Below are 23,244 nucleotides of genomic sequence, written 5' to 3'. Positions count from 1 at the left end.
AGAAACCCACCCTTTGTCCCCGTACAGTAAGCAATAAGGAAGTCTTTTTTTTTTAACCAGTCCATGGAGGTGACTTTATTTGGTCCCAGAGTCACGGGCCAGTCATGGCCCCAGCTTTATTGGAGCTTCTTCTTGGGGCGCAAGTTGTTGCTGTGGCCGCACTTCTTCTTGCGGCAGTTGACTGCACGGGGGTGCAGGCGTGCATAGCACTTGCGGCAGATCATCTTGTCACAGTTGTACTTCTGGGCAAGCTGACGAAGGGACGGCTCGATGATGCCACCAGGCAGACGAAGCACCAGGTGCAAAGTGGACGCTTTCTGGATGTTGTAGTCGGTCAGGGTCCGGCCATCCTCCAGCTGCTTGCCGGCAAATAGCAGCCTCTGCAGGTCAGGTGGGATACCTTCCTTGTCTTGGATCTTGGCCTTGACATTCTCGATGGTGTCACTGGGCTCGACCTCAAGAGTGATGGTCTTGTCCGTCAGGGTCTTCACAAAGATCTGCATGTTGGCGTCAACCCGCTCCGTCTCCGGGTTGGAAAGAATAATAAGTCTTTAAAGAACAAAACAAAATCCTTTTGGGATAGTTATAGGGGTTATGCTGAAGATCAGAGGAGCAGAGCAGTAAGACACTGGAGAGACCTTTCCTCCAGCAAAGCTCAGACTCCACACAGCAGTGAATTCCTGTCTCTTCCCCTTTATATTCCTCTCTCCACCCAGCCAGATGGCTCCTGGCTCCACCTCCCTAGTGCTGGGATTAAAGGTGTGTGAATCCCAAACACTGCGATTAAAGGTTTGAGCCACCACCACCTGGATCTGTTTCTGGATCAATATTGTGTAGATCAGGGTAGCCTTGAACTCCCAGAGCTCTGTCTGCCCATGTCTCCCGAGTCTTGGATTAAAGGTGTTTGCCACCACTGCCTGGTCTCTCATAGATTAATTAGCTTCGCATACTGGTCTTCAGGCAAGCTTTATTTATTTAATTATAAATAAAGTATCACTACAGTAAAGGCCTCAGGCTCACGTTACTTTTTTTTTTCCTCTTTTCCTTTTTTGAGACAGGGTTTCTCTGTGCAGCTCTGAAGCCTGCCTTGGTGCTAGCTCTGTAGACCAGGTTGGCCCTGAACTCACAGAGATACACCTACCTCTGCTCCTCAGTACTGAGATTATAAGCACGTGCCTCTACCACTGGGCAACATTACTTTTACATGTCATGGTCCTCGATTATTCCTATGGGCTGTTTCAGGTTGTGATCCACACTTGGTGTTGCTGCTTTTTACAACACACGTGTTTTGGTCTTTGAGAGCCTTACACACTGTGCTGAGTTTAGTGAGATATACCCCTTAGAGTTGTGCGTTTGAATCTTTGATCTCCAGTTGTGTGACCCTGGGCAGATTTAGGAGTGACCTTGCTGGGAGAAGGCACGTCACTTGGTGGGACTGGAGGTTTCAAAGTTCTGCCCTGTTCACCATTAGAGCTCTGCCCCCTGCTGCAGGATCTGGATGTGAGCTCTCAGCTCTTCCTCCTCCATGCTGCATAAGCTCCCTGCCATAGTTAACTCAGCCCTCTGCACCCATCAGCCCAAATCAACTTCCTTCTGTAACCTGCTTCGGTCTTCGTGCTTTCTTCAGACTCTACCAGAGGAATATACCTGCCGGGGAATATGGGCACACGTGTTCTAAAAGACCTGGTGATTAGAGGGTAGCTGTGTAGGAATTTCAGTTTATTACTAGCCAGATTGTGCGCACAGCTCATTCCTGTGGGGGTCCCTGCACGGGGCACAGTGGCAGTGAAATGATCTACAGAGGGACAGAAATAAACTTCGGTTCAACATGACTTAGCCAAACTGGTCAAACTTCTAGAGCCTGACACCAAGCATTCTGTCTGTATGTCTATCTCTTTATGGTTTATGTCTCTATCTACGTATCTATCTATCTATCTATCTATCTATCTATCTATCTATCTATCTATCTATCTATCTATCTTTCTATCTACCCATTCTTCCGTCCATCCAAGAGTCTAGTTGTTTTACATATATAAATAGTAAAACAATGGGGAAAGTTTCCTCATGACAATTATTACCACAGAGCTTAAGGCATGGCTACACTGAACTCTCTTATGTAGTGTGTGTCTTTTTCTGAGTACCTGACCTCTTCAACAAGAGGGTTCTGTTGATTGAGGAACAATGCTCAGAATAAGAGCCTAGGGAGGAAGGGCTTCTGATAAGCATAAGGATGGCTTCTACTGACTGAAAACTATGCTCAGTAGTCTGAGGGATCCTGGGTAAGGCCTGGCTTCATAGGGTACCAAAAGATGACCAGGTTATTTCATGAGCTGGAAAAAAAGTCTTATGTTTGTTTAACAGTTTTGGCTTCTCTGTTGCTATCTGTAACCCTCGTGTTTAACAATTATGGTGCTGGAGAGATTGTTCCGAGGATAGTAGCACCGGCTGCTCTTTCAGAGTCCCTGAGTTCAACCTCCAGCAAACACATGGAGGCTCACAATCATATATAACGAGACCTGTTGCCCTCTAATGTCATGCAGGCATACACGTGGGTAAACACTGTATACATGATAAATTAATAAATCTTTTTTTCAGTGAGTAACCATATTGAGAATTTATTTAATACAACCATCAATCTAATATGTTAACAACAAAATCAAAACAATTACATCACAAAACAAGGATTATACACAGAAAACATGCATTAATAATCGATAGAACTTTTCATACATGGCTCAAGTTAAAACATCAAGCTGGCCCCTATCTGTCACAACAGACAGATAAATATTTATAATGACTGGACAGACTGAGTTACAATGGTACTTGGAGTTCTACTTCCTTCTATCAAAACCCTTTCTTAAGGGTTAAATTTTTCAGTGCAAATGTGTCTTCTGTAAAAACTGTGAGAATAGAAACTTGGAGACATATAGAGACTCAAGACAGAGGTGAAAACTAAGACTCAAGTCAAAATTTGGGTCTGGCCTTAGTGATCTTTTAGAAACTAATTTTTAGCCGGGTGATGGTGGCGCACGCCTTTAATCCCAGCACTCGGGAGGCAGAGGCAGGCGGATATCTGTGAGTTCGAGACCAGCCTGGTCTACAGAGCTAGTTCCAGGACAGGCTCCAAAGCCACAGGGAAACCCTGTCTCGAAAAACCAAAAAAAAAATAAAAAAATAAAAAATAAAAATAGAAACTAATTTTTTCCGACAGGTAGGACATTTTTTGTTACCGCATCTAAGGGCTGTGATAATGCAATCGCACTGAACCGATGCAAACACTCCTTTGTAGTCATGGTCTTCTTCATAGTATCCAAACAAATTGGGCACATTAATTCACTGTGTAGATTTCTAGGTGAGACCGCAATTTTCAAGCCATCTGTTATTGCCTCCTGGCGGTTCGTTGTGATACATATAAACTGAGTTCACATGTTTTGCTTAAGGTTGAGTTCCATTTGACTGCACAGCCCTAGACATTGCTGCTTCTGGTCCATCCCGAAGCTCTGAGAGCGAGACTCAAGGATCTACCTCCGGTGTCCCCGCACAGTATAGCAATAAGGAAGTCTTTTTTTTTCCCCAGTCGATGGAAGGGGACTTTATTTGGTCCCAGGGTCTTGGCCCAGTCATGGCCCCATCTTTATTGGAGCTTCTTCTTGGGGCGCAGGTTGTTGCTGTGGCCGCACTTCTTCTTGCGGCAGTTGACTGCACGGGGGTGCAGGCGTGCATAGCACTTGCGGCAGATCATCTTGTCACAGTTGTACTTCTGGGCAAGCTGACGAAGGGACGGCTCGATGATGCCACCAGGCAGACGAAGCACCAGGTGCAAAGTGGACGCTTTCTGGATGTTGTAGTCGGTCAGGGTCCGGCCATCCTCCAGCTGCTTGCCGGCAAATAGCAGCCTCTGCAGGTCAGGTGGGATACCTTCCTTGTCTTGGATCTTGGCCTTGACATTCTCGATGGTGTCACTGGGCTCGACCTCAAGAGTGATGGTCTTGTCCGTCAGGGTCTTCACAAAGATCTGCATGTTGGCGTCAACCCGCTCCGTCTCCGGGTTGAAAAGAATAATAAGTCTTTAAAGAACAAAACAAAATCCTTTTGGGATAGTTGTAGGGGTTATGCTGAAGATCAGAGGAGCAGAGCAGTTAGACACTGGAGAGACCTTTCCTCCAGCAAAGCTCAGACTCCACACAGCAGTGAATTCCTGTCTCTTTCTCTTTATATTCCTCTCTCCACCCAGCCAGATGGCTCCTGGCTCCACCTCCCTAGTGCTGGGATTAAAGGTGTGTGAATCCCAAACACTGCGATTAAAGGTTTGAGCCACCACCACCTGGATCTGTTTCTGGATCAATATTGTGTAGATCAGGGTAGCCTTGAACTCCCAGAGCTCTGTCTGCCCCTGTCTCCCGAGTCCTAGGATTAAAGGTGTTTGCCACCACTGCCTGGTCTCTCATAGATTAATTAGCTTCGCATACTGGTCTTCAGGCAAGCTTTATTTATTTAATTATAAATAAAGTATCACTACAGTAAAGGCCTCAGGCTCACGTTACTTTTTTTTTTTTCCTCTTTTCCTTTTTTGAGACAGGGTTTCTCTGTGCAGCTCTGAAGCCTGCCTTGGTACTAGCTCTGTAGACCAGGTTGGCCCTGAACTCACAGAGATCCACCTACCTCTGCCCCTGCACTACTGAGATTATAAGCATGTGCCTCTACCACCGGGCAACATTACTTTTACATGTCATAATCCTTGATTATTCCTATGAGCTGTTTCAGGTTGTGACCCACACTTGGTGTTGCTGCTTTTTACAACACACGTGTTTTGGTCTTTGAGAGCCTTACACACTGTGCTGAGTTTAGTGAGATATACCCCTTAGAGTTGTGCGTTTGAATCTTTGATCTCCAGTTGTGTGACCCTGGGCAGATTTAGGTGTGACCTTGCTGGGAGAAGGCACGTCACTTGGTAGGACTGGAGGTTTCAAAGGTCTGCCCTGTTCACCATTAGAGCTCTGCCCCCTGCTGCAGGATCTGGATTTGAGTTCTCAGCTCTTCCTCCTCCATGCTGCATCAGCTCCCTGCCATGATGAACACAGCCCTCTGCACCCATCAGCCCAAATCAACCTCCTTCTGTAACCTGCTTCGGTCTTCGTGCTTTCATCAGACTCTACCAGAGGAATAAACCTGCCTGGGGAATAGGGGCACATGTGTTCTAAAAGACCTGTTGATTAGAGGTAGCTGTGTAGGAATTCCAGTTTGTTACCAGCCAGATTGTGCGCACAGCTCATTCCTGTGGGGGTCCCTGCACGGGGCACAGTGGCAGTGAAATGATCTGCAGAGGGGCAGAAATAAACCTCGGTTCAACATGACTTACCAGACCTGGTCAAACTTCTGGAGTCTGACACTAAGCCGGCTGTCAATCTTTCCATCCATTCATCCATCCATCCATCCATCCTTCCGTCCATCCATCTCCCATGTATCTAGTTACTTTACATATATAAATAGTAAAACTTTGGGGAAAGTTTCCTCATGACAATTATTACCACAGAGCTTAAGGCATGGCTACACTGAACTCCCTTGTAGTGTGTGTCTTTTGCTGAGCACAGGTGACCTCTTCCACAAGAGGGTTCTGTTGACTGAGGAACAATGCTCAGAATAACAGCCTAGGGGGGAAGGGTTTCTGATAAGCATAGGGATGGGTTCTATTGACTGAAAACTATGCTCAGTAATCTGAGGGATCCTGGGTAAGGGCTGGCTTCATAGGGTACCAAATATCACCAGGTTATTTCTTGTGTTGGAAAAAAAAAGTCTTATGTTTGTTTAACAGTTCTAGCTTTTCCGGTGCTTTATGTAACCCTCGTGTTTAACAATTATGGTGCTAGGCTGGCCGGTGGTGGTTCATGCCTTTAATCCCAGCACTCGGAAGGCAGAGGCAGGTGGATCTCTGTGAGTTCGAGGGCAGCCTGGTCTACAAAGGGAGTTCCAGGACAGGCTCCAAAGCTACAGAGAAACCCTGTCACGAAAAACCAGAAAAAACATACAAACAAACAAGTAACAAACAAAGAAAAAACAATTATGGTGCTGGAGAGATTGTTCCGAGGATAGGAGCACCGGCTGCTCTTTCAGAGTTCCTGAGTTCAACTCCCAGCAAACACGTGGAGGCTCACAATCATATATAATGAGACCTGTTGTCCTCTAATATCATGCAGGCATACAGGTGGGTAGAACACTGTATACATGATAAATAAATAAATCTTTTTTTTCAATGAGTAACCACATTGAGAATTTATTTAATACAACCATCAATCTAATATGTTAACAACAAAATCAAAACAATTACATCACAAAACAAGGAGTATACACAGAAAACATGCATTAATAATCAATAGAACTTTTCATACTTGGCTCAAGTTAAAACATCAAGCTCGCCCCAATCTGTCAAAACAGACAGATAATATTTATAATTATGGACACACTTAGTTACAATGATCTTGGAGATCTATTTCCTTCTTTCAAAACCCTTTCTAATCGGGCGGTGGTGGCGCACGCCTTTAATCCCAGCACTCGGGAGGCAGAGGAGGCGAATCTCTGTGAGTTCGCGACCAGCCTGGTCTACAAGAGCTAGTTCCAGGACAGCCTCCCAAACTACAGAGAAACCCTGTCTCGAAAAACCAAAAACAAACAAACAAACACACAAAAAAACCTTTCTTAAGGGGTAATTTTTTCAATGCATCCATGTCTTCTCTGAATACTGGGAGAATAGAAACTGGAGACATTTAGAGACTCAAGACAGAAGTGAAAACTAAGACTGAAGTCAATATGATTTCTGACTGGTCAGCGTAAAGCCTTGTGGCTCCCAAACTCTCAACACTGTCTCAATACAAAACTAAGAATATGAGAATGACTATAGTTGCCTGACGTTCCACAGAACTGTCTCGTATGGAAGCAATGACCACGCTCTGTTAGCCTGATTCTTCAGAGTGGAATCAGCAGAGTGCTAAGTGTATAAACACAGGGCAGCTCGAAATAAGAAGAATTCTTCAAACAGCAGCAACCTTTCTTCTTGACTTTTAGCTCTATGTGTGATGTTATTCTTGAAGTAATAAGAAAAGAAATGGACACGCCTTTAATCCCAGCACTCGGGAGGCAGAGGCAGGCGAATCTCTGTGAGTTCAAGTCCAGCCTGGTCTACAAGAGCTAGTTCCAGGACAGGTTCCAAAACCACAGAGAAACCCTGTCTCAAAAAACCAAAACCAAAAAAAAAAAAAAAAAAAAAAAGAAATGGAGGACGCTTTGAACACATCTTGTACTTTTCATCAAGGCAAAAATGCAAAATATCTCCATATCTCTGGTATTTTAATAGGGAAAAGCATCAAACATTTATAATAAAGAAACTGAACAGTAAAACTAATATAGAGGAAAAGAACTCTTAAATGTACAACTGAGGAATACTTTTCATGACCAATTTAAAATTTCTTTCTTCGGGGAAATCTGTAAAAGGACCGTGTTCTCAAAGAACTCTTTTGATGATCTTCTAATGGCCAGAAATTCTAAACTTATAGCAAAATACACAGCATGGGGCGGGAGTCAACAAGAAAACTGCATGACAGTGGACACCAAGTTCATAAAGAACTTCTTTTTAAATGAGATACTAAGTAAGAAAATACCATGAAAATAGTAATCCTTTGAGAATTGTTTAAGCACAGTACATTTGGGCCTCGGTCTTCATGAAGATACTAGTTTATATAGAAAAGTATAAATATACAAGACTCCAAGGGCAAAAGTTAGAGCACATATTGTCTAAAATTTAGCAGGCTACAGAACTTTTGAAAGGGAGGGATGGCTGATGCCAGCTGAATCTTAAGCCAGGCGTGGTCATCGGGCGTATAATTCAAGTAACTGGGCAGGAGTGTCACTCAAAATTCAGGCCGCCCTGGACGCCTCAGCAAGTTTCAGGCCAGGCAGGGCCTTGTCTCAAAAGATCAAAATCTGGAAGGGGAAACAAAGGAAAGGAATACAGACCCACAAAAAGCTCAAAACAAACCTTCTGTGGAATATAATTTATTTATTCTACAGGGAATAGGGCACTGAATTACTAGAGTCTTAAATAAGGGAAAACCAAGATCATAGTGTGAACAAGACTGGCTCAGAAGGAAAACTGAACATATCCCAGATCTGTCCGAGAAAGTAATGATGGTCGACCTTAACATGAAAGAAATAGGCTATGAAGAGCTCAGTCTCAGAATTGATTTTTCAGAGCTTCTTTTTGCTCCTTGGTGGGTGCATAATAAAGTTCCATGGGTTTATTCACCTTCCAGTACTTCTCAGCAACCAATTCCAAAGAAAAGGAGCCATTTAATGCAGTGAACTGGCCGCGGGCCGTCACTATGTAAACGGTGTACTGCTTCTCACTGGCTGAATCCAGGTTCATCTGGCTTGATTCTCCTTTGCTTCCACGTTCTTCCAAAGCTGAACTCACAGCCAGATACTTGGATAAGTGAGCAACAGTAGCATTCCCTGAAGTCTTTATGTACCTTGTCTGTGCACGGCCATCCTTGTCCACAAGTGTTGGGTGGGGCCTGAATACTAGTTCAATATCACTAGCACCATCCATTCCTGGATCAGTTGCCACTGTCGTGTTGTTATTATCAAGTTCAAGCCCAGAGTCCTCAGATGTTTTGGCCCGTTTGTTCCTAGGTCCTGCTTCCTGATCGCTATGTGTGGATGCATTTCTGCAGCATGAACTGTCAACATTATCTTCTGCTGCACTGGCGTCTTCAATGCGTGGCTTCTTGCATCTCTGCAATCTCTTCGCGGCCTGTGTCTTCGGCCCTCCCTCAGTGCTGAGGCTGAGTGCCTGCTGGTTCTTGTTGCTGTTGATCCTGGCTAATACTCTCTCTTGATGAGCTTCATACTCCTCACGACTTGGATAAATTATGCTGATGAGTGCATCAAAATTTGGGTCTGGCCTTAGTGATCTTTTAGAAACTAATTTTTTCCGGCAGGTAGGGCATTCTTTGTTGCCGCGTCTGAGGGCTGTGATAATGCAATCAGCACAGAACCGATGCAAACACTCCTTTGTAGTCATGGTCTTCTTCATAATATCCAAACAAATTGGGCACATTAATTCACTGTGTAGACTTCTAGGTGAGACCGCAATTTCCAAGCCATCGGTTATTGCCTCCTGGGGTGTTCGTTGTGATTCGTATAAACTGAGTTCCCATGTTTTGCTTAATGGTTGAGTTTCGTTTGTCTGCACAGCCCGAGACATTGCTGGTTCTGGCCCAGCCTGAGTCTCTGAGAGCTAGACTCGGGGATCAAACGCCTCTGTCCCTGCACAATATAGAAATAAATAAGTCTTTAGAGAAAAAAACAAAATAGTTTTGGGATATTATAGGGGTTAAAGCTGAAGATCAGAGGAGCAGAGCAGTAAGACACTGGAGAAAACTTTCCTCCAGCAAAGCTCAGACTCCACACAGCAGTGAATTCCTGTCTCTTCCCCTTTATATTCCTCTCTCCACCCAGCCAGATGGCTCCTGGCTCCACCTCCCTAGTGCTGGGATTAAAGGTGTGTGAATCCCAAACGCTGGGATTAAAGGCTTGAGCCACCACCATGTGGATCTGTTTCTGGATCCCCATTGTGTAGGTCAGCGTAGCCTTGAACTCACAGAGCTCTGTCTGCCCCTGTTTCCCAAGTCCTAGGATTAAAGGTGTTTGCCACCACTGCCTGGCGTCTCATGGATTAGCTTTGCATTCTTATCTTCAGGCAAACTTTATTTATTAAATACAAATAAAGTATCACTACAGTAAAGGCCTGAGTCTGATATTGTCCTTTCTTTTCTTTTCTTTTTCTTTATTACTTTTTTGAGACAGTGTTTCTCCGTGTAGCTCTGAAGCCTGCCTTTGTACTAGCTCTGTAGACCAAGCTGGCCATGCCTTCACAGAGATCCAGCAGCCTCTGCCACTCCAGTGCTGGGATTAGAAGTGTGCGCCTCCATCACCTGAAACCTTAGTTTTTCTTTTCATAGTCCTCAGATGTTGCATGGGCTGTTTCAGGTTGTGACCCACACTTGGTGTTGCTGCTTTTTACAACACACGTGTTTTGGTCTTTGTGAGCCTTACACAGTGTGCTGATTTCAGTGAGATTTACCCTATAGATTTTGGTGTTTGAATCTTTGATCTCCAGGTGTGTGACCCTGGGCAGATTTAGGTGTGACCTTGCTGGGAGGAAGCGCATCACTGGTGGGACTGGAGGTTTCAAAGCTCTGCCCTGTTCGCCATTAGAGCTCTGCCCCCTGCTGCAGGATCTGGATTTGAGTTCTCAGCTCTTCCTCCTCCATGCTGCATCAGCTCCCTGCCATGATGAACTCAGCCCTCTGCACCCATCAGCCCAAATCAACTTCCTTCTGTAACCTGCTTCGGTCTTCGTGCTTTCTGCAGACTCTACCAGAGGAATATACCTGCCTGGGGAATAGGGGCACACGTGTTCTAAAAGACCTGTTGATTAGAGGGTAGCTGTGTAGGAATTTGAGTTTATTACCAGCCAGATTGTGCGCACAGCTCATTCCTGTGGGGGTCCCTGCACGGGGCACAGTGGCAGTGAAATGATCTGCAGAGGGGCAGAAATAAACCTCGGTTCAACATGGCTTACAAGACCTGGTCAAACTTCTGACACTAAGCCTGCTGTCAATCTTTCCATCCATCCATCCATCCATCCATCCATCCATCCATCCTTCCTTCCGTCCATCCATCTCCCATGTATCTAGTTACTTTACATATATAAATAGTAAAACTTTGGGGAAATCATGACAATTATTACCACAGAGCTTAAGGCATGGCTACACTGAACTCCCTTAGGTAGTGTGTGTCTTTTGCTGAGCACAGGTGACCTCTTCCACAAGAGGGTTCTGTTGACTGAGGAACAATGCTCAGAATAAGAGCCTAGGGAGGAAGGGTATCTGATAAGCATAGGGATGGGTTCTATTGACTGAAAACTATGCTCAGTAATCTGAGGGATCCTGGGTAAGGGCTGGCTTCTCCAGTGCTTTATGTAACCCTCATGTTTAACAATTATGGTGCTAGGCTGGCCGGTGGTGGTTCATGCCTTTAATCCCAGCACTCGGAAGGCAGAGGCAGGTGGATCTCTGTGAGTTCGAGGGCAGCCTGGTCTACAAAAGGAGTTCCCGGACAGGCTCCAAAGCTACAGAGAAACCCTGTCACGAAAAACCACAAAAAACATACAAACAAACAAAAAACAAACAAAGAAAAAACAATTATGGTGCTGGAGAGATTGTTCCGAGGATAGGAGCACCAGCTGCTCTTTCAGAGTTCCTGAGTTCAACTCCCAGCAAACACATGGAGGCTCACAATCATATATAATGAGACCTGTTGCCCTGTAATGTCATGCAGGCATACACGCGGTTCGAACACTGTATACATGATAAATAAATAAATCTTTTTTTCAATGAGTAACCACATTGAGAATTTATTAAATACAACCATCAATCTAATATGTTAACAACAAAATCACAGCAATTACATCACAAAACAAGGATTATACACAGAAAACATGCATTAATAATCGATAGAACTTTTCATACATGGCTCAAGCTAAAGCATCAAGCTGCGCCCAATCTGTCACAACAGACAGATAAATATTTATAATGACTGGACAGACTGAGTTACAATGGTACTTGGAGTTCTACTTCCTTCTATCAAAACCCTTTCTTAAGGGTTAAATTTTTCAGTGCAAATGTGTCTTCTGTAAAAACTGTGAGAATAGAAACTTGGAGACATATAGAGACTCAAGACAGAGGTGAAAACTAAGACTCAAGTCAAAATTTGGGCCTGGCCTTAGTGATCTTTTAGAAACTAATTTTTTCCGAGAGGTAGGACATTTTTTGTTACCGCATCTAAGGGCTGTGATAATGCAATCTTCACTGAACCGATGCAAACACTCCTTTGTAGTCATGGTCTTCTTCATAGTATCCAAACAAATTGGGCACATTAATTCACTGTGTAGATTTCTAGGTGAGACCGCAATTTTCAAGCCATCTGTTATTGCCTCCTGGCGGTTCGTTGTGATACATATAAACTGAGTTCACATGTTTTGCTTAAAGTTGAGTTCCATTTGACTGCACAGCCCTAGACATTGCTGCTTCTGGTCCATCCCGAAGCTCTGAGAGCGAGACTCGAGGATCTACCTCCGGTGTCCCCGCACAGTATAGCAATAAGGAAGTCTTTTTTTTTTCCCAGTCGATGGAAGGGGACTTTATTTGGTCCCAGGGTCTTGGCCCAGTCACGGCCCCAGCTTTATTGGAGCTTCTTCTTGGGGCGCAGGTTGTTGCTGTGGCCGCACTTCTTCTTGCGGCAGTTGACTGCACGGGGGTGCAGGCGTGCATAGCACTTGCGGCAGATCATCTTGTCACAGTTGTACTTCTGGGCAAGCTGACGAAGGGACGGCTCGATGATGCCACCAGGCAGACGAAGCACCAGGTGCAAAGTGGACGCTTTCTGGATGTTGTAGTCGGTCAGGGTCCGGCCATCCTCCAGCTGCTTGCCGGCAAATAGCAGCCTCTGCAGGTCAGGTGGGATACCTTCCTTGTCTTGGATCTTGGCCTTGACATTCTCGATGGTGTCACTGGGCTCGACCTCAAGAGTGATGGTCTTGTCCGTCAGGGTCTTCACAAAGATCTGCATGTTGGCGTCAACCCGCTCCGTCTCCGGGTTGAAAAGAATAATAAGTCTTTAAAGAACAAAACAAAATCCTTTTGGGATAGTTGTAGGGGTTATGCTGAAGATCAGAGGAGCAGAGCAGTAAGACACTGGAGAGACCTTTCCTCCAGCAAAGCTCAGACTCCACACAGCAGTGAATTCCTGTCTCTTCCCTTTATATTCCTCTCTCCACCCAGCCAGATGGCTCCTGGCTCCACCTCCCTAGTGCTGGGATTAAAGGTGTGTGAATCCCAAACACTGCGATTAAAGGTTTGAGCCACCACCACCTGGATCTGTTTCTGGATCAATATTGTGTAACTCAGGGTAGCCTTGAACTCACAGAGCTCTGTCTGCCCATGTCTCCCGAGTCTTGGATTAAAGGTGTTTGCCACCACTGCCTGGTCTCTCATAGATTAATTAGCTTCGCATACTGGTCTTCAGGCAAGCTTTATTTATTTAATTATAAATAAAGTATCACTACAGTAAAGGCCTCAGGCTCACGTTACTTTTTTTTTTTTCCTCTTTTCCTTTTTTGAGACAGGGTTTCTCTGTGCAGCTCTGAAGCCTGCCTTGGTGCTAGCTCTGTAGACCAGGTTGGCCCTGAACTCACAGAGATACACCTACCTCTGCCCCTGCAGTACTGAGATTATAAGCGTGTGCCTCTACCACCGGGCAACATTACTTTTACATGTCATAATCCTCGATTATTCCTATGAGCTGTTTCAGGTTGTGACCCACACTTGGTGTTGCTGCTTTTTACAACACACGTGTTTTGGTCTTTGAGAGCCTTACACACTGTGCTGAGTTTAGTGAGATTTACCCCTTAGAGTTGTGCGTTTGAATCTTTGATCTCCAGTTGTGTGACCCTGGGCAGATTTAGGTGTGACCTTGCTGGGAGAAGGCACGTCGCTGGGTGGGACTGCAGGTTTCAAAGGTCTGCCCTGTTCACCATTAGAGCTCTGCCCCCTGCTGCAGGATCTGGATGTGAGCTCTCAGCTCTTCCTCCTCCATGCTGCATCAGCTCCCTGCCATGGTTAACTCAGCCCTCTGCACCCATCAGCCCAAATCAACTTCCTTCTGTAACCTGCTTCGGTCTTCGTGCTTTCTTCAGACTCTACCAGAGGAATATACCTGCCTGGGGAATATGGGCACACGTGTTCTAAAAGACCTGGTGATTAGAGGGTAGCTGTGTAGGAATTTCAGTTTATTACCAGCCAGATTGTGCGCACAGCTCATTCCTGTGGGGGTCCCTGCACGGGGCACAGTGGCAGTGAAATGATCTGCACAGGGACAGAAATAAACTTCGGTTCAACATGACTTAGCCAGACTGGTTCAAACTTCTAGAGCCTGACACTAAGCATTTTGTCTGTATGTCTATCTCTTAATGGTTTTTGTCTCTATCTACGTCTCTATCTATCTGTCTGTCTATCTATCTATCTATCTATCTATCTATCTATCTATCTATCTATCTATCTTTCTATCTACCCATTCTTCCGTCCATCCAAGAGTCTAGTTGTTTTACATATATAAATAGTAAAACCTTGGGGAAAGTTTCCTCATGACAATTATTACCACAGAACTTAAGGCATGGCTACACTGAACTCCCTTATGTAGTGTGTGTCTTTTGCTGAGTACCTGACCTCTTCAACAAGAGGGTTCTGTTGACTGAGGAACAATGCTCAGATTAAGAGCCTAGGGAGGAAGGGCTTCTGATAAGCATAGGGATGGTGTCTACTGACTGAAAACTATGCTCGGTAGTCTGAGGGATCCTGGGTAAGGGCTGGCTTCATAGGGTACCAAAAGTTCACCAGGTTATTTCATGAGCTGGAAAAAAAGTCTTATGTTTGTTTAATAGTTTTGGCTTGTCTGTTGTTATCTGTAACCCTCGTGTTTAACAATTATGGTGCTGGAGAGATTGTTCCGAGGATAGGAGCACTGGCTGCTCTTTCAGAGTTCCTGAGTTCAACTCCCAGCAAACACATGGAGGCTCACAATCATATATAATGATACCTGTTGCCCTCTAATATCATGCAGGCATACAGGTGGGTAGAACACTGTATACATGATAAAGAAATAAATCTTTTTTCAATGAGTAACCACATTGAGAATTTATTTAATACAACCATCAATCTAATATGTTAAAAACAAAATCAAAACAATTACATCACAAAACAAGGAGTATACACAGAAAACATGCATTAATAATCGATAGAACTTTTCATACATGGCTCAAGTTAAAACATCAAGCTGGCCCCTATCTGTCACAACAGACAGATAAATATTTATAATGACTGGACAGACTGAGTTACAATGGTACTTGGAGTTCTACTTCCTTCTATCAAAACCCTTTCTTAAGGGTTAAATTTTTCAGTGCAAATGTGTCTTCTGTAAAAACTGTGAGAATAGAAACTTGGAGACATATAGAGACTCAAGACAGAGGTGAAAACTAAGACTCAAGTCAAAATTTGGGCCTGGCCTTAGTGATCTTTTAGAAACTAATTTTTTCCGAGAGGTAGGACATTTTTTGTTACCGCATCTAAGGGCTGTGATAATGCAATCTTCACTGAACCGATGCAAACACTCCTTTGTAGTCATGGTCTTCTTCATAGTATCCAAACAAATTGGGCACATTAATTCACTGTGTAGATTTCTAGGTGAGACCGCAATTTTCAAGCCATCTGTTATTGCCTCCTGGGGGTTCCTTGTGATACATATAATCTGAGTTCACATGTTTTGCCTAACGTTGAGTTCCATTTGACTGCACAGCCCTAGACATTGCTGCTTCTGGTCCATCCCGAAGCTCTGAGAGCGAGACTCGAGGATCTACCTCCGGTGTCCCCACACAGTATAGCAATAAGGAAGCCTTTTTTTTTTTTCCCAGTCGATGGAAGGGGACTTTATTTGGTCCCAGGGTCTTGGCCCAGTCACGGCCCCAGCTTTATTGGAGCTTCTTCTTGGGGCGCAGGTTGTTGCTGTGGCCGCACTTCTTCTTGCGGCAGTTGACTGCACGGGGGTGCAGGCGTGCATAGCACTTGCGGCAGATCATCTTGTCACAGTTGTACTTCTGGGCAAGCTGACGAAGGGACGGCTCGATGATGCCACCAGGCAGACGAAGCACCAGGTGCAAAGTGGACGCTTTCTGGATGTTGTAGTCGGTCAGGGTCCGGCCATCCTCCAGCTGCTTGCCGGCAAATAGCAGCCTCTGCAGGTCAGGTGGGATACCTTCCTTGTCTTGGATCTTGGCCTTGACATTCTCGATGGTGTCACTGGGCTCGACCTCAAGAGTGATGGTCTTGTCCGTCAGGGTCTTCACAAAGATCTGCATGTTGGCGTCAACCCGCTCCGTCTCCGGGTTGAAAAGAATAATAAGTCTTTAAAGAACAAAACAAAATCCTTTTGGGATAGTTGTAGGGGTTATGCTGAAGATCAGAGGAGCAGAGCAGTTAGACACTGGAGAGACCTTTCCTCCAGCAAAGCTCAGACTCCACACAGAAGTGAATTCCTGTCTCTTCCCCTTTATATTCCTCTCTACACCCAGCCAGATGGCTCCTGGCTCCACCTCCCTAGTGCTGGGATTAAAGGTGTGTGAATCCCAAACGCTGGGATTAAAGGCTTGAGCCACCACCATGTGGATCTGTTCCTGGATCCCCATTGTGTAGGTCAGCGTAGCCTTGAACTCACAGAGCTCTGTCTGCCCCTGTTTCCCAAGTCCTAGGATTAAAGGTGTTTGCCACCACTGCCTGGCGTCTCATGGATTAGCTTTGCATTCTTATCTTCAGGCAAACTTTATTTATTAAATACAAATAAAGTATCACTACAGTAAAGGCCTGAGTCTGATATTGTCCTTTCTTTTCTTTTCTTTTTCTTTATTACTTTTTTGAGACAGTGTTTCTCCGTGTAGCTCTGAAGCCTGCCTTTGTACTAGCTCTGTAGACCAAGTTGGCCATGCCTTCACAGAGATCCAGCAGCCCTTGCCACTCCAGTGCTGGGATTAGAAGTGTGCGCCTCCACCACCTGGAAACCTTAGTTTTTCTTTTCATAGTCCTCAGATGTTGCATGGGCTGTTTCAGGTTGTGACCCACACTTGGTGTTGCTGCTTTTTACAACACACGTGTTTTGGTCTTTGTGAGCCTTACACAGTGTGCTGATTTCAGTGAGATTTACCCTATAGATTTTGGTGTTTGAATCTTTGATCTCCAGGTGTGTGACCCTGGGCAGATTTAGGTGTGACTTTGCTGGGAGGAAGCGCATCACTGGGTGGGACTGGAGGTTTCAAAGCTCTGCCCTGTTCGCCATTAGAGCTCTGCCCCCAGCTGCAGGATCTGGATGTGAGTTCTCAGCTCTTCCTCCTCCATGCTGCATCAGCTCCCTGCCATGATGAACTCAGCCCTCTGCACCCATCAGCCCAAATCAACTTCCTTCTGTAATCTGCTTCGGTCTTCGTGCTTTCTCACAGACTCTACCAGAGGAATATACCTGCCTGGGGAATAGGGGCACACGTGTTCTAAAAGACCTGTTGATTAGAGGGTAGCTGTGTAGGAATATCAGTTTATTACCAGCCAGATTGTGCGCACAGCTCATTCCTGTGGGTGTCCCTGCACGGGGCACAGTGGCAGTGAAATGATCTGCAGAGGGGCAGAAATAAACCTCGGTTCAACATGGCTTACCAGACCTGGTCAATCTTCTGACACTAAGCCTGCTGTCAATCTTTCCATCCATCCATCCATCCATCCATCCATCCATCCATCCATCCATCCATCCTTCCTTCCGTCCATCCATCTCCCATGTATCCAGTTACTTTACATATATAAATAGTAAAACTTTGGGGAAAGTTTCCTCATGACAATTATTACCACAGAGCTTAAGGCATGGCTACACTGAACTCCCTTATGTAGTGTGTGTCTTTTGCTGAGCACAGGTGACCTCTTCCACAAGAGGGTTCTGTTGACTGAGGTACAATGCTCAGAATAAGAGCCTAGGGAGGAAGGGTATCTGATAAGCATAGGGATGGGTTCTATTGACTGAAAACTATGCTCAGTAATCTGAGGGATCCTGTGTAAGGGCTGGCTTCTCCGGTGCTTTATGTAACCCTCGTGTTTAACAATTATGGTGCTAGGCTGGCCGGTGGTGGTTCATGCCTTTAATCCCAGCACTCGGAAGGCAGAGGCAGGTGGATCTCTGTGAGTTCGAGGGCAGCCTGGTCTACAAAAGGAGTTCCAGGACAGGCTCCAAAGCTACAGAGAAACCCTGTCTCGAAAAACCAGAAAAAACATACAAACAAACAAGAAACAAACAAAGAAAAAACAATTATGGTGCTGGAGAGATTGTTCCGAGGATAGGAGCACCGGCTGCTCTTTCAGAGTTCCTGAGTTCAACTCCCGGCAAAGACATGGAGGCTCACAATCATATATAATGAGTTCTGGTGCCCTCTAATGTTATGCAGGCATACATGCGGATAGAACACTTTGTACATGATAAAGAAATAAATCTTTTTTCAATGAGTAACCACATTGAGAATTTATTTAATACAACCACCAATCTAATATGTTAACAACAAAATCAAAGCAATTACATCACAAAACAAGGATTATACAAAGAAAACATGCATTAATAATCTATACTACTTTTCATACATGGCTCAAGTTAAAGCATCAAGCTGGCCCCAATCTGTCACAACAGACAGATAAATATTTATAATGACTGGACAGACTGAGTTACAATGGTACTTAGAGTTCAACTTCCTTCTATCAAAACCCTTTCTTAAGGGTTAAATTTTTCAGTGCAAATGTGTCTTCTGTAAAAACTGTGAGAATAGAAACTTGGAGACATATAGAGACTCAAGACAGAGGTGAAAACTAAGACTCAAGTCAAAATTTGGGTCTGGCCTTAGTGATCTTTTAGAAACTATTTTTTTCCGACAGGTAGGACATTTTTTGTTACCGCATCTAAGGGCTGTTATAATGCATTCTTCACTGAACCGATGCAAACACTCCTTTGTAGTCATGGTCTTCTTCATAGTATCCAAACAAATTGGGCACATTAATTCACTGTGTAGATTTCTAGGTGAGACCGCAATTTTCAAGCCATCTGTTATTGCCTCCTGGGGGTTCGTTGTGATACATATAAACTGAGTTCACATGTTTTGCTTAAGGTTGAGTTCCATTTGACTGCACAGCCCTAGACATTGCTGCTTCTGGTCCATCCCGAAGCTCTGAGAGCGAGACTCGAGGATCTACCTCCGGTGTCCCCACACAGTATAGCAATAAGGAAGTCTTTTTTCTTTTTTCCCAGTCGATGGAAGGGGACTTTATTTGGTCCCAGGGTCTTGGCCCAGTCATGGCCCCAGCTTTATTGGAGCTTCTTCTTGGGGCGCAGGTTGTTGCTGTGGCCGCACTTCTTCTTGCGGCAGTTGACTGCACGGGGGTGCAGGCGTGCATAGCACTTGCGGCAGATCATCTTGTCACAGTTGTACTTCTGGGCAAGCTGACGAAGGGACGGCTCGATGATGCCACCAGGCAGACGAAGCACCAGGTGCAAAGTGGACGCTTTCTGGATGTTGTAGTCGGTCAGGGTCCGGCCATCCTCCAGCTGCTTGCAGGCAAATAGCAGCCTCTGCAGGTCAGGTGGGATACCTTCCTTGTCTTGGATCTTGGCCTTGACATTCTCGATGGTTTCACTGGGCTCGACCTCAAGAGTGATGGTCTTGTCCGTCAGGGTCTTCACAAAGATCTGCATGTTGGCGTCAACCCACTCCGTCTCCAGGTTGAAAAGAATAATAAGTCTTTAAAGAACAAAACAAAATCGTTTTGGGATAGTTATAGGGGTTATGCTGAAGATCAGAGGAGCAGAGCAGTAAGACACTGGAGAGACCTTTCCTCCAGCAAAGCTCAGACTCCACACAGCAGTGAATTCCTGTCTCTTCCCTTTATATTCCTCTCTCCACCCAGCCAGATGGCTCCTGGCTCCACCTCCCTAGTGCTGGGATTAAAGGTGTGTGGATCCCAAACGCTGGGATTAAAGGCTTGAGCCACCACCACCTGGATCTGTTTCTGGATCAATATTGTGTAGCTCAGGGTAGCCTTGAACTCACAGAGCTCTGTCTGCCCCTGTCTCCCGAGTCCTAGGATTAAAGGTGTTTGCCACCACTGCCTGGTCTCTCATAGATTAATTAGCTTGCATTCTGGTCTTCAGGCAAGCTTTATTTATTTAATTATAAATAAAGTATCACTACAGTAAAGGCCTCAGGCTCATGTTACTTTTTTGTTTTTTCCTCTTTTCTTTTCTTGAGACAGGGTTTCTCTGTGCAGCTCTGAAGCCTGCCTTGGTACTAGCTCTGTAGACCAGGTTGGCCCTGAACTCACAGAGATACACCTACCTCTGCCCCTGCAGTACTGAGATTATAAGCGTGTACCTCTACCACCGGGCAACATTACTTTTACATGTCATAGTCCTCGATTATTCCTATGGGCTGTTTCAGGTTGTGACCCACACTTGGTGTTGCTGCTTTTTACAACACACGTGTTTTGGTCTTTGAGAGCCTTACACACTGTGCTGAGTTTAGTGAGATTTACCCCTTAGAGTTGTGCGTTTGAATCTTTGATCTCCAGTTGTATGACCCTGGGCAGATTTAGGTGTGACCTTGCTGGGAGAAGGCATGTCACTGCGTGGGACTGGAGGTTTCAAAGTTCTGCCCTGTTCACCATTAGAGCTCTGCCCCCTGCTGCAGGATCTGGATATGAGCTCTGAGCTCTTCCTCCTCCATGCTGCATCAGCTCCCTGCCATTATGAACTCAGCCCTCTGCACCCATCAGCCCAAATCAACTTCCTTCTGTAACCTGCTTCGGTCTTCGTGCTTTCTCACAGACTCTACCAGAGGAATATACCTGCCTGGGGAATAGGGGCACACGTGTTCTAAAAGACCTGGTGATTAGAGGGTAGCTGTGTAGGAATTTCAATTTGTTACCAGCCAGATTGTGCGCACAGCTCATTCCTGTGGGGGTCCCTGCACGGGGCACAGTGGCAGTGAAATGATCTGCAGAGGGGCAGAAATAAACCTCGGTTCAACATGACTTACCAGACCTGGTCAAACTTCTGGAGTCTGACACTAAGCCGGCTGTCAATCTTTCCATCCATCCATCGATCCATCCTTCCGTCCATCCATCTCCCATGTATCTAGTTACTTTACATATATAAATAGTAAAACTTTGGGGAAATCATGACAATTATTACCACAGAGCTTAAGGCATGGCTACACTGAACTCCCTTATGTAGTGTGTGTCTTTTGCTGAGCACAGGTGACCTCTTCCACAAGAGGGTTCTGTTGACTGAGGAACAATGCTCAGAATAAGAGCCTAGGGAGGAAGGGTTTCTGATAAGCATAGGGATGGGTTCTACTGACTGAAAACTATGCTCAGTAATCTGAGGGATCCTGGGTAAGGGCTGGCTTCATAGGGTACCAAATATCACCAGGTTATTTCTTGTGTTGGAAAAAAAAAGTCTTATGTTTGTTTAACAGTTCTGGCTTCTCCGGTGCTTTATGTAACCCTCGTGTTTAACAATTATGGTGCTATGCTGGGCGGTGGTGGTGCATGCCTTTAATCCCAGCACTCGGGAGGCAGAGGCAGGTGGATCTCTGTGAGTTCGAGGGCAGCCTGGTCTACAAAGGGAGTTCCAGGACAGGCTCCAAAGCTACAGAGAAACCCTGTCACGAAAAACCACAAAAAACATACAAACAAACAAAAAACAAACAAAGAAAAAACAATTATGGTGCTGGAGAGATTGTTCCGAGGATAGGAGCACTGGCTGTTCTTTCAGAGTTCCTGAGTTCAACTCCCAGCAAACACATGGAGGCTCACAATCATATATAATGAGACCTGTTGCCCTGTAATGTCATGCAGGCATACACGCGGTTCGAACACTGTATACATGATAAATAAATAAATCTTTTTTTCAATGAGTAACCACATTGAGAATTTATTAAATACAACCATCAATCTAATATGTTAACAACAAAATCACAGCAATTACATCACAAAACAAGGATTATACACAGAAAACATGCATTAATAATCGATAGAACTTTTCATACATGGCTCAAGTTAAAGCATCAAGCTGGCCCCAATCTGTCACAACAGACAGATAAATATTTATAATGACTGGACAGACTGAGTTACAATGGTACTTGGAGTTCTACTTCCTTCTATCAAAACCCTTTCTTAAGGGTTAAATTTTTCAGTGCAAATGTGTCTTCTGTAAAAACTGTGAGAATAGAAACTTGGAGACATATAGAGACTCAAGACAGAGGTGAAAACTAAGACTCAAGTCAAAATTTGGGCCTGGCCTTAGTGATCTTTTAGAAACTAATTTTTTCCGACTGGTTGGGCATTCTTTGGTGCCGCGTCTGAGGGCTGTGATAATGCAATCTTCACTGAACCGATGCAAACACTCCTTTGTAGTCATGGTCTTCTTCATAGTATCCAAACAAATTGGGCACATTAATTCACTGTGTAGATATCTAGGTGAGACCGCAATTTTCAAGCCAACTGTTATTGCCTCCTGGGGGTTTGTTGTGATACATATAAACTGAGTTCACATGTTTTGCTTAAGGTTGAGTTCCATTTGACTGCACAGCCCTAGACATTGCTGCTTCTGGTCCATCCCGAAGCTCTGAGAGCGAGACTCGAGGATCTACCTCCGGTGTCCCCGCACAGTATAGCAATAAGGAAGTCTTTTTTTTTTTTCCCAGTCGATGGAAGGGGACTTTATTTGGTCCCAGGGTCTTGGCCCAGTCATGGCCCCAGCTTTATTGGAGCTTCTTCTTGGGGCGCAGGTTGTTGCTGTGGCCGCACTTCTTCTTGCGGCAGTTGACTGCACGGGGATGCAGGCGTGCATAGCACTTGCGGCAGATCATCTTGTCACAGTTGTACTTCTGGGCAAGCTGACGAAGGGACGGCTCGATGATGCCACCAGGCAGACGAAGCACCAGGTGCAAAGTGGACGCTTTCTGGATGTTGTAGTCGGTCAGGGTCCGGCCATCCTCCAGCTGCTTGCCGGCAAATAGCAGCCTCTGCAGGTCAGGTGGGATACCTTCCTTGTCTTGGATCTTGGCCTTGACATTCTCGATGGTGTCACTGGGCTCGACCTCAAGAGTGATGGTCTTGTCCGTCAGGGTCTTCACAAAGATCTGCATGTTGGCGTCAACCTGCTCCGTCTCCGGGTTGAAAAGAATAATAAGTCTTTAAAGAACAAAACAAAATCCTTTTGGGATAGTTATAGGGGTTATGCTGAAGATCAGAGGAGCAGAGCAGTTAGACACTGGAGAGACCTTTCCTCCAGCAAAGCTCAGACTCCACACAGCAGTGAATTCCTGTCTCTTTCTCTTTATATTCCTCTCTCCACCCAGCCAGATGACTCCTGGCTCTACCTCCCTAGTGCTGGGATTAAAGGTGTGTGAATCCCAAACACTGCGATTAAAGGTTTGAGCCACCACCACCTAGATCTGTTTCTGGATCAATATTGTGTATCTCCGGGTAGTCTTGAACTCAC

The 23,244-nt window shown here is 45.2% G+C and overlaps 2 protein-coding genes across 5 annotated transcripts; both read right to left on the bottom strand.

Annotated features, from left to right (window-relative positions):
- Positions 1-116: 116 nt before the first annotated feature.
- Positions 117-22,888, bottom strand: LOC130872891 (polyubiquitin-B-like). 4 transcript variants are annotated; one of them, XM_057767247.1, is made up of 6 exons: positions 22,658-22,888; positions 19,204-19,434; positions 15,794-16,024; positions 12,454-12,684; positions 3,791-4,021; positions 117-503 (listed from the first exon to the last, which is right to left on the bottom strand). In XM_057767247.1, the coding sequence occupies exons 1-6, from the start codon at positions 22,886-22,888 to the stop codon at positions 117-119; spliced, it is 1,542 nt and encodes a 513-aa protein (XP_057623230.1). The 4 variants fall into 4 exon arrangements, with proteins under 4 accessions (XP_057623230.1, XP_057623231.1, XP_057623233.1 ...); XM_057767248.1 differs by having other exon boundaries at positions 3,794-4,021; positions 12,457-12,684; positions 15,797-16,024; positions 19,207-19,434; positions 22,661-22,888; XM_057767250.1 differs by lacking the exons at positions 117-503; positions 19,204-19,434 and having other exon boundaries at positions 3,635-4,021; positions 12,457-12,684; positions 15,797-16,024; positions 22,661-22,888.
- On the bottom strand, positions 8,225-9,256 carry LOC130872609 (E3 ubiquitin-protein ligase RING2-like). Its single transcript, XM_057766781.1, has one exon. The coding sequence runs from the start codon at positions 9,254-9,256 to the stop codon at positions 8,225-8,227; it is 1,032 nt and encodes a 343-aa protein (XP_057622764.1).
- Positions 22,889-23,244: the final 356 nt, after the last annotated feature.

The sequence above is a fragment of the Chionomys nivalis genome, chromosome 4 (assembly GCF_950005125.1).
Source record: "Chionomys nivalis chromosome 4, mChiNiv1.1, whole genome shotgun sequence".
In the NCBI taxonomy this organism is placed as follows: domain Eukaryota; kingdom Metazoa; phylum Chordata; class Mammalia; order Rodentia; family Cricetidae; genus Chionomys; species Chionomys nivalis.
This window is presented reverse-complemented; position numbering and strand designations above follow the sequence as displayed.

Excerpts from the sequence above, each read along its gene's own strand:
- LOC130872891 (XM_057767247.1), bottom strand. The coding sequence starts at position 22,888 with ATGCAGATCTTTGTGAAGACCCTGACGGACAAGACCATCACTCTTGAG. Across the intron at positions 19,435-22,657 it reads TTCGTCTGCCTGGTGGCATC|ATGCAGATCTTTGTGAAGAC; the intron begins ATCGAGCCGTCC and ends GTTGACGCCAAC. Across the intron at positions 12,685-15,793 it reads TTCGTCTGCCTGGTGGCATC|ATGCAGATCTTTGTGAAGAC; the intron begins ATCGAGCCGTCC and ends GTTGACGCCAAC.
- LOC130872609 (XM_057766781.1), bottom strand. The coding sequence starts at position 9,256 with ATGTCTCGGGCTGTGCAGACAAACGAAACTCAACCATTAAGCAAAACA.